The sequence below is a fragment of the Oncorhynchus gorbuscha genome, linkage group LG26, assembly GCF_021184085.1.
Source record: "Oncorhynchus gorbuscha isolate QuinsamMale2020 ecotype Even-year linkage group LG26, OgorEven_v1.0, whole genome shotgun sequence".
In the NCBI taxonomy this organism is placed as follows: domain Eukaryota; kingdom Metazoa; phylum Chordata; class Actinopteri; order Salmoniformes; family Salmonidae; genus Oncorhynchus; species Oncorhynchus gorbuscha.
The window spans coordinates 39,997,472-40,009,789 of record NC_060198.1 but is presented as its reverse complement, the minus strand read 5'-3'; the positions used below and the strand labels follow the sequence as shown (position 1 = coordinate 40,009,789).

Here is a 12,318-nt window from a genome sequence, read left to right as displayed (position 1 = left end):
GTCACACATAGTACACTAAACAAACACACTGGTCACACACACTGGTCACACATAGTACACTAAACACACTGGTCACACATAGTACACTAAACACACTGGTCACACATAGTACACCAAACACACTGGTCACACATAGTACACTAAACACACTGTACACACATAGTACACTAAACACACTGTACACTAAACACACTGGTCACACATAGTACACTAAACACACTGGTCACACACAGTACACTAAACACACTGGTCACACACAGTACACTAAACACACTGGTCACACATAGTACACTAAACACACTGGTCACACATAGTACACCAAACACACTGGTCACACATAGTACACTAAACACACTGTACACACATAGTACACTAAACACACTGTACACATAAACAAATACTGGTCACACATAGTACACTAAACACACTGGTCACACATAGTAAACACACAGTAAAACACACTGGTCACACATAGTACACTAAACACACTGGTCAAACAAACACAGTACACTAAACACACTGGTCACACATAGTACACTAAACACACTGGTCACACATAGTACACTAAACACACTGGTCACACATAGTACACTAAACACACTGGTCACACATAGTACACTAAACACACTGGTCACACATAGTACACTAAACATACTGGTCACACATAGTACACTAAACACACTGGTCACACATAGTACACTAAACACACTGGTCACACATAGTACACTAAACACATACTGGTCACACATAGTACACTAAACACACTGGTCACACACACTAAACACACTGGTCACACATAGTACACTAAACACACTGGTCACACATAGTACACTAAACACACTGGTCACACATAGTACACTAAACACACTGGTCACACATAGTACACTAAACACACTGGTCACACATAGTACACTAAACACACTGGTCACACATAGTACACTAAACACACTGGTCACATAGTACACTAAACACACTGGTCACACATAGTACACTAAACACACTGGTCACACATAGTACACTAAACACACTGGTCACACATAGTACACTAAACACACTGGTCACACATAGTACACTAAACACACTGGTCACACATAGTACACTAAACACACTGGTCACACATAGTACACTAAACACACTGGTCACACATAGTACACTAAACACACTGGTCACACACAGTACACTAAACACACTGGTCACACATAGTACACTAAACACACTGGTCACACATAGTACACTAAACACACTGTACACTAAACACACTGGTCACACATAGTACACTAAACACACTGGTCACACATAGTACACACACTGGTCAAACACTAAACACACTGGTCACACATAGTACACTAAACACACTGGTCACACATAGTACACTAAACACACTGGTCACACATAGTACACTAAACACACTGGTCACACATAGTACACTAAACACACTGGTCACACATAGTACACTAAACACACTGGTCACACATAGTACACTAAACACAACACATAGTACACTAAACACACTGGTCACACATAGTACACTAAACATAACACACATAGTACACTAAACACACTGGTCACACATAGTACACTAAACACACTGGTCACACATAGTACACTAAACACACTGGTCACACATAGTACACTAAACACACTGTCACACTAAACAAACACACTGGTCACACATAGTACACTAAACACACTGGTCACACATAGTACACTAAACACACTGGTCACACATAGTACACTAAACACACTGGTCACACATAGTACACTAAACACACTGGTCACACATAGTACACCTAAACACACTGGTCACTAAACACACTGTACACACAGTAACTAAACACACTGGTCACACATAGTACACTAAACACACTGGTCACACATAGTACACTAAACACACTGGTACACAAACACACTGGTCACACATAGTACACTAAACACACTGGTCACACATAGTACACTAAACACACTGGTCACACATAGTACACTAAACACACTGGTCACACATAGTACACTAAACACACTGGTCACACATAGTACACTAAACACACTGGTCACACATAGTACACTAAACACACTGGTCACACATAGTACACTAAACACTCTGGTCACACACACACTAAACACACTGGTCACACACTAAACACACTGTACACTAAACACACACAGGTCACAAACACACTGGTCAGTACACTAAACACACTGGTCACACATAGTACACTAAACACACTGGTCACACATAGTACACACACACTGGTCACACATAACTAAACACACTGGTCACACATAGTACACTAAACACTGGTCACACATAGTACACTAAACACACTGTCACACATAGTACACTAAACACACTGGTCACACATAGTACACACACAGTAAACACACTGGTCACACATAGTACACTAAACACACTGGTCACACATAGTACACTAAACACACTGGTCACACATAGTACACTAAACACACTGGTCACACATAGTACACTAAACACACTGGTCACACACTAAACACACTGGTCACACATAAAACACACTGGTCACACATAGTACACTAAACACACTGGTCACACATAGTACACTAAACACACTGGTCACACATAGTACACTAAACACACTGGTCACACATAGTACACTAAACACACTGGTCACACATAGTACACTAAACACACTGGTCACACATAGTACACTAAACACACTGGTCACACATAGTACACTAAACACACTGGTCACACATAGTACACTAAACACACTGGTCACACATAGTACACTAAACACACTGGTCACACATAGTACACTAAACACACTGGTCACACATAGTACACTAAACACACTGGTCACACATCACTAAACACATAGTACACTAAACACACTGTACATAGTACACTAAACACACTGGTACACAGTACACACACTGGTCACACATAGTACACTAAACACACTGGTCACACATAGTACACTAAACACACTGGTCACACATAGTACACTAAACACACTGGTCACACATAGTACACTAAACACACATAGTACACTAAACAACACACTGGTCACACACTAGTACACTAAACACACTGGTCACACATGTACACACACACTGGTCACTAAACACACACACTGGTCACACATAGTACAAACATAGTACACTAAACACACTGGTCACACATAGTACACTAAACACACTGGTAAACACACTGGTCACACACAGTACACTAAACACACTGGTCATACATAGTACACTAAACACACTGGTCACACATAGTACACTAAACACACTGGTCACACATAGTACACTAAACACACAGTACACTAAACACACTGGTCACACATAGTACACTAAACACACTGGTCACACATAGTACACTAAACACACTGGTCACACATAGTACACTAAACACACTGGTCACACATAGTACACTAAACACACTGGTCACACATAGTACACTAAACACACTGGTCACACATAGTACACTAAACACTCTGGTCACACATAGTACACTAAACACACTGGTCACACATAGTACACTAAACACACTGGTCACACATAGTACACTAAACACACTGGTCACACACAGTACACTAAACACACTGGTCATACATAGTACACTAAACACACTGGTCATACATAGTACACTAAGCACACTGGTCATACATAGTACACTAAACACACTGGTAATACACAGTACACTAAACACACTGGTAATACACAGTATACTAAACACACTGGTCACTCTACCAAACAACTCTGGCTAAATTACATCTTCCTCACAGATCAACACACAGTACACTAAACACACAGATCAACACACAGTACACTAAACACACTGGTAATACACAGTATACTAACAACTCTACCAAACAACTCTGGCTAAATTACATCTTCCTCACAGATCAACACACAGTACACTAAACACACAGATCAACACACAGTACACTAAACACACTGGTAATACACAGTATACTAACAACTCTACCAAACAACTCTGGCTAAATTACATCTTCCTCACAGATCAACACACAGTACACTAAACACACTGGTAATACACAGTATACTAACAACTCTACCAAACAACTCTGGCTAAATTACATCTTCCTCACAGATCAACACACAGTACACTAAACACACAGATCAACACACAGTACACTAAACACACTGGTAATACACAGTATACTAACAACTCTACCAAACAACTCTGGGTAAATTACATCTTCCTCACAGATCAACACACAGTACACTAAACACACTGGTAATACACAGTATACTAAACAACTCTACTAACAAACAACTCTGGGTAAATTACATCTTCCTCACAGATCAACACATAGTACACTAAACACACTGGTAATACACAGTATACTAACAACTCTACCAAACAACTCTGGGTAAATTACATCTTCCTCACAGATCAACACATAGTACACTAAACACACTGGTAATACACAGTATACTAACAACTCTACCAAACAACTCTGGGTAAATTACATCTTCCTCACAGATCAACACACAGTACATCCCTTACACCTCAGATGCTAAGCTTGTGTTGCTATGACCTATGACCCGCCCAGCTGTAGTCCCACTGTCTCTTCAGTATTGATGCCGTCGGTGGAGTGTGTCTCAATAGTCTAAAGTGGCTTCCTCTCCACATATATTTTCCTACACCTGGAAAATTCTGGAAGAAGCCTCCTCATTAGCAATGTTGTGTCTCCAGGTACTCTCCAGTTGGTATCGCCTCTCTGATCTCAGGGAAGATAGCAGCCATCGGGGACCTGGAGGTGGTGGCTAGACAGCTAGGCATGTACATGGTGACAGTCATAGTGGGCCTAATGATCCACGGGGGCATTATCCTGCCACTCATCTTCTTCTCCGTCACAAGGAAGAGCCCCTTCACCTTCTACTCTGGGATCTTCCAGGCCTGGATCACTGCCCTGGGCACCGCCAGCAGGTAGGGGAGGAACACTCTAGGGGGGGTTGGGTGTGTGTGTGTGTGTGTGGGGGGGTGTATATACTATGTTTAGATCATTTGTGCTGGTGTGTATTTTCCTCAATAGCACAGACGGACGGACGGACGGACGGACGGACGGACAGACAGACAGACAGACAGACAGACAGACAGACGGACAGACAGACAGACGGACAGACAGACAGACAGACAGACAGACAGACAGACAGACAGACAGACAGACAGACAGACAGACAGACAGACAGACAGACAGACAGACAGACAGACAGATTGACAGATTGACAGACACAGACAGACAGACAGACAGACAGACAGACAGACAGACAGACAGACAGACAGACAGACAGACAGACAGACAGACAGACAGACAGACAGACAGACAGACAGACAGACAGACAGACAGACAGACAGACAGACAGACGCTGCGTTGTAAATGTCTGGGGCTCTGGATAAGGGGCCAAACTGGCCATGTTTCCGCTGCTTCTGAATCTGTTGTGCTGCTCAAACCAACTGTCATTTTGAAGCATTAGGGAGGCTTTACAGAATAAGAGTAATCCTATCAACTTTCTCTAATTATATTATGACCTGGGCTTAGTTTAGGCTCAAATCAAATTCCTGCAATTCACATGTTGGATTGTAAAATACACTTGCTGTTATGATAATGCTGTTAGATTTCACCCCTTCTCTCACCCTCTCTGTCCTCCTCCCCTCTTTTTTAACTCTCACTTTGTACTCTCACTCTCCCTCTCCCTCACTCTCCCTCACAATTTCTGTCATTATTTTCTTCCTCAATAGTTCTCTATCTCTATAACATCTTTATACCCTCTCTCCTCATTTGTATTTTCTTCCCGTTATCTCTCTCGACCTGACTACATCCCTTTCTTACCCTCTCTCTCCTTCTCTCAGTGTGGGAACGTTACCTGACTACATCCCTTTCTTACCCTCTCTCTCCTTCTCTCAGTGTGGGAACGTTACCTGACTACATCCCGTTCTTACCCTCTCTCTCCTTCTCTCAGTGTGGGAACGTTACCTGACTACATCCCTTTCTTACCCTCTCTCTCCTTCTCTCAGTGCGGGAACGTTACCTGTCTACATCCCTTTCTTACCCTCTCTCTCCTTCTCTCAGTGCGGGAACGTTACCTGTCTACATCCCTTTCTTACCCTCTCTCTCCTTCTCTCAGTGCGGGAACGTTACCTGTCTTACATCCCTTTCTTACCCTCTCTCTCCTTCTCTCAGTGTGGGAACGTTACCTGTCTACATCCCTTTCTTACCCTCTCTCTCCTTCTCTCAGTGTGGGAACGTTACCTGTCTACATCCCTTTCTTACCCACTCTCTCCTTCTCTCAGTGCGGGAACGTTACCTGTCTACATCCCTTTCTTACCCTCTCTCTCCTTCTCTCAGTGCGGGAACGTTACCTGTCTACATCCCTTTCTTACCCTCTCTCTCCTTCTCTCAGTGTGGGAACGTTACCTGTCTACATCCCTTTCTTACCCTCTCTCTCCTTCTCTCAGTGTGGGAACGTTACCTGTCTACATCCCTTTCTTACCCACTCTCTCCTTCTCTCAGTGCGGGAACGTTACCTGTCTACATCCCTTTCTTACCCTCTCTCTCCTTCTCTCAGTGTGGGAACGTTACCTGTCTACATCCCTTTCTTACCCTCTCTCTCCTTCTCTCAGTGCGGGAACGTTACCTGTCTACATCTCTTTCTTACCCTCTCTCTCCTTCTTTCAGTGCGGGAACGTTACCTGTCTACATCCCTTTCTTACCCTCTCTCTCCTTCTCTCAGTGCGGGAACGTTACCTGTCTACATCCCTTTCTTACCCTCTCTCTCCTTCTCTCAGTGCGGGAACGTTACCTGTCTACATCCCTTTCTTACCCTCTCTCCTTCTTTCAGTGCGGGAACGTTACCTGTCTACATCCCTTTCTTACCCTCTCTCTCCTTCTTTCAGTGCGGGAACGTTACCTGTCTACATCCCTTTCTTACCCTCTCTCTCCTTCTCTCAGTGTGGGAACGTTACCTGTCTACATCCCTTTCTTACCCTCTCTCTCCTTCTCTCAGTGCAGGAACGTTACCTGTCACATTTCGCTGTCTGGAGGAGAATCTGAAGATCGATAAGCGCGTGACGCGTTTCGTGCTGCCCATCGGAGCCACCATCAACATGGACGGTACAGCCCTGTACGAGGCGGTGGCAGCCATCTTCATCGCTCAGATGAATGACATCAACCTGGACGCAGGACAGATCGTTACCGTCAGGTAGGCCTCTTCTTTACCACTAACAACCCTGGCCCAGGGGGTTTCTTAGGATACTTTTGTGTTGAGGTGTGTTACCTGGGTGTAATATAGTATGCTTTTAGGTATAGTACTCAAGTGCAGTAATGTTTTTAAGGTTGTCATGCTCTGTGTGCGCTGTGTGCGCTGTGTCACTTCCTCCATGGGTTTCTGTACCTTGAAATAGTCATCTAACTGTAGGTTTATTGTATGTATCAGTTGTGGTTGCTGATGACTTTTATGAGTCACATGCTAATGCATTCTGTGGTGACAATGTCTTGGAATGAGAAATGTGTGTGTAACATCAAGTCCCACTTCTCTTTCCTCTCCCTCACTCCTTCCCCTCCTCTCCTCTCAGTATGACAGCCACCCTGGCCAGTGTGGGAGCGGCCAGTATTCCCAGCGCAGGCCTGGTCACCATGCTGTTGATCCTTACAGCTGTGGGCCTGCCCACCCAGGACATCAGCCTGCTAATCGCTGTCGACTGGCTGCTGTGAGTCACATACACACAATCACTGTGATGTTACACTTCAGGTACTCTGGTCTTTGTTTTCAACAGCATGATGACATTAGACTACAATGATTCAATGTTGCTGATTATCTCTATGAAAGAAAAGTAGGGTACGTCAAACTCTGTCAAAATGCAACGCATATTGTCAACTGTAAAGTGTAGAGTGGTACTTAGCTGTAGATGCCATTGCTATTGTTGGCATCTACTCATCCATGAGAGCTCCTGTCATGTAGTGTACCTGTAACACAGTGATCAGTCATGGCTGACTCCAGCATTGTCTGTCTGTTGGGCCAGTGACAGAATGCGTACCTCAATCAACGTGGTGGGCGACTCGTTTGGTGCTGGGATTGTGGACCACCTGTCCAGGGCAGAGCTAGCTGAGATTGACGCCGAACTCCTCTCCCCTGAGGATGAGGAGTTCATCCCCCCGCCTCCTGTCCTCACCGAGATAGACCTGGTGGACCCCAAGAGACCTCCCGAGTTACCCCCACGCTCCCCCCGCCCACCCAAACTCAACCACCACGGCCACTCCAACCTGTCACAGATCTACTCCATCACCAACTCTCCCCGCTCCGTCCGCTCTCCATCCCCCCATTCTGTCCGCTCTCCCTCCCCGCGCTCCAACTGTTCCCACTCTCACTCCCCACGGACCTCTGCCTTCCGTACCCATTCCCCACGCATCCTCCGCAGAACAGAGCCTGGCTACTGCGCCCTGCCAAGCCACGACAACCAGGTAGGCAGGGTTACAGCTACCACTAGTCCTAGGGCTCAATCCTAACTTCTTGTTAATCATGTTTTGTTATCAATGGAATATTTGTGTGTACATTTGAGTTGGATGGTCCTTTGATGGCCTGTCTCTGATTTTATTCCTCTTTGTCTTCCCAGATCCCCACACTCCCTCGCTCCCACAGAGAGAGAGACAGAGGGGATAGAGACAGAAGGGAAAGAGACAGGGAAAGAGACAGGGAAAGAGACAGGGAAAGAGACAGGGAAAGAGACAGAGAGAGAGATAGAGAGAGAGATAGAGGAATAGAGAGGGAGAGACTGCGGGGGCGAGACAGTGACCGATACCAGAGCGAGACAGAGGAAGAGGAGGAGAGGGATAGGGTGCTGGATGAAGGGAGTGAAGGAGAAGAGAGTGACGACACTGCTTACGACCGCAGGAACACCATCCTGCCCTGCGACCTGCCCTGATGGGGACGCCTCTATGAAAACACTTCTGTTTTACCACAGTTTCACTACACTTCCCCCAATTTACTGCACTCTACCACCTAGTACCACTGTGGCGTTTTTGATAGGGGTCTGGGTTGGTGGATGCAGTGCTCTACAAATGGTTACTATTTAGTAGTTGTCTGATTTGAGTGTTCTTGTGTGATTTGAGTCCTGTTTGACATGATCAGGGATCAAAAAGCTTGCTTTGAGCGATGACAATATTTATGTTGCTATGGCAACACCCTTTAATAATCTTTGGGAAAAAGAGCCCATGCCCTAACTTTTACGCTTCAGTGTGCTGCAGAAGGGAGCTTTAACTTAGTGTTGTGTCTTCTGTCAGCCCAGCTCTATTCTCTGATAATCATTGTCTTGTTCTAATCATTTCAGCTAGCCAGTTCCTCAACCTTATCCTCTACCCTCTAGCATGGCTGAGAGAGACGCAGTACTGAGATCTTGGTGTTCAGTGTCAGTCAACGCACAATCAGAAATGTTCTCTTCTCAACTTCCAAAATGTCATCTGTAGAACGTCGTCCATCTCCAGCTGTACTGTATCGAATGAATCAACAAATAAATATTAATTCTACTTATATGTAAGTTCAAATGTGAGATAAACTTGCGTGTAGCAACTATATGTAATTAAAGGTAACAAACACACTGTAGTCAAACTATTTTTACACTATTCTACCTCCTCGCTCTCTCTTCTCTTCCTCTCCTTGTCCTCTACAAACTCAACACTTCACTTGACTTTACCTCATCTTGTACCTCAACTTGTCCTGAAATGACAATCATAATACGGTTATTGTTGTTAATATTGTTATTTCTCAGTACGTATGGTTAGTCATTTTTTCTCATTGTCTGTTGTCTGAAATGATGGTTGTTAGTAATTTTAGACATTTTTTCCAGCACAACAGTCTTCAGTCTGTGTTGCACAGCAGTCTGTTTTCATTGTGATTCACGTATTAATTTACTTGTTGTTTCATTACTCTTGTACTTTAATTATTTATTGGTTAATTAAGAGATATTCTCATTGGTTCTGTCATATTGATTTGTTTTCCTCTGTCCCTCTGAAATGCCTTTCATTGAAGGTCATTACTGCCTACCCAAATCCTTCAGTCTTAATGCAGGTTTGCAGATCCAGGTTTTGTGTATATTGTATGTAATAAAATCTTAGAGATTTATTTAAATTACAATGACAAAGATTTGGTTATTTCTGTACCTTGTGTAAAAACTGTGTACAGATTAGTACTACAACAAAGGGGACACACATCAATATTTTGTGACTAAAGACAATGATGAAATCCAGTGGACAAGGATATTACTGGACGTTCAAGTTGCAACTGGCACACCAAACCTCGAACACACACACACACACACACACACACACACACACACACACACACACACACACACACACACACACACACACACACACACACACACACACACACACACACACACACACACACACACACACACACACACACACACACACACACACTGATGAGACAAAGACACACAGAGATATCAACACACTTAATCCTCTCAAAGAAGAGTTGGGGAGGGATGGAGTTGGGGAGGGAGGGAGGGATGGAGAGAGGGATGGAGGGAGGGAGGGAGAGGGAGGGAGGGAGGGTTGGGAGGGAGGGAGGGAGGGATAGAGAGAGAGAGGGAGGGAGGGAGGGAGGGAGGGAGGGAGGGAGGGAGGGAGGGAGGGAGGGAGGGAGGGAGGGAGGGAGGGAGGGAGGGAGGGAGGGAGGGAGGGAGGGAGGGAGGGGGAGGGAGGGAGGGAGGGAGGGAGGGAGGGAGGAATAGAAGAACGGCAGATGGCCAGAAAGACGTCAATCCAACTCATTCTTCCAGACAGCGCAGGGCACTGTGGGTAATTGCAAACAGGACTGACGTCACGGAGAGAAGAGGAGAGGATGAGAGAAACAGGTAGATAATAAGGGAAAGCTTCAGGCCACAACAGGCCACCACCACCTAGTGAACCCAGTGAACAGGGACAGACATGCCTCGACTCTCTGGGTGAAGGTATTCAACAAAACAGACAGACTATGATTCATTACTCTATTTATATGTAGTGAACGGAGTATTTTCGGCTCACATACAGGAATTTCTTACACAACAAGATTGCCACTTGTATTTTTTTGTCAATTAAATGAATAGCAACCAAAAACAAGCATAAATCACTCAAAACCACAAAATGATTTGTCCATATATTACACTAGAAACATCTAACCCACAACACGACATCGGAATGTCAGCCAACCCGGGGGGGGGGGGGGGGTTAGGGTATGTAATCATTGGGACAGTCATCAAGCAGTGAGGGTATGAAGAGACTCATCTGCTCAAATTGTCAGTGTTGCTGATAACCCATCAACTCATTTCAACTTCACTTCAGTCTGGCTTTTCTCCAGTTTTATTTAGAAGCATTTCTCTCTTTTAGCAACAGTCACTGAGTTTCCTCAGTCCTCCCTGGCAGAGTAGGGTATGGAACTGGTGGATGTTATTTCTATGTAGAGGATGGTTATTGATGCCATGACATTAGTGTCACACTTGTCGCATGTTTATTTAATCCCACCTGCACATTTCACCATTTCTGCCAACTAGGCTTTTTCAGGGCGGAGGGTGAAGAATGTTGCAGAAAGACATGCATTACTGTCACGGCTGATGAAAGGAGCGGACCAAGGTGTAGCGTTGTGGGCATAAATGTTCTTTAATTAAGAAAAAGACGCAGAACAAAACAATACACACTACAAAACAAAACCGTGAAGCTTAAGGCTAAGTGCCATAAAGAAAGTCAACTTCCCACCAAGACAGGTGGGAAAAAAGGCACCTAAGTATGGTTCCCAATCAGAGACAACGATAGACAGCTGTCCCTGATTGAGAACCATACCCGGCCAAAACAGAGATAAAAAAAATCATAGAAACACAACACATAGAAATGCCCACCCCAACTCACACCCTGACCAAACCAAAATAGAGACATAAAAAGGATCTCCAAGGTCAGGGCGTGACAACTATAGACATGAATCACTGTACTTATGGGATTTGTTTGTATGGTTGTCCCATAAAATGTATGTTGTAATTCGTTATTCTTTACATAATTATTTCAATCTGCAAAATACACAGTACATATTTCTTCTGGCTTCATGGCTCAGAAGAAGCAACCACAGAGTCCTCAGTATGATGTCCCTGAGCTGGGATGACTAGGAGGATTTGCACTGAGTGCTTTGACCTCTAGAGACTAAAGACATAGTTGCAAGGAGGGAAATCATTTCAATCCTTTGGGGTGCGATCCAATTTTCTCTCTCACCAAGTTAAACAGATGGTATCTAAACCTGCCAATAATGGCAACATTTTGAAAGACTAGA

General features: G+C 44.4%; 1 protein-coding gene across 2 annotated transcripts in view; it reads left to right on the top strand.

Annotated features, from left to right (window-relative positions):
* LOC124015901 (excitatory amino acid transporter 2-like) overlaps nt 1-10,131 on the top strand; it is a 41,688-nt gene extending 31,557 nt beyond the window's left edge. For both annotated transcript variants that reach the window (XM_046331385.1, XM_046331386.1), the window contains exons 7-11: nt 4,700-4,933; nt 7,012-7,206; nt 7,580-7,714; nt 8,027-8,465; nt 8,618-10,131. In XM_046331385.1, the coding sequence (XP_046187341.1) occupies nt 4,700-4,933; nt 7,012-7,206; nt 7,580-7,714; nt 8,027-8,465; nt 8,618-8,926 (1,312 nt within the window). In that variant the 3' untranslated portion in view covers nt 8,927-10,131. The remainder of the gene's footprint in view (nt 1-4,699; nt 4,934-7,011; nt 7,207-7,579; nt 7,715-8,026; nt 8,466-8,617) is intronic.
* Nucleotides 10,132-12,318: the final 2,187 nt, after the last annotated feature.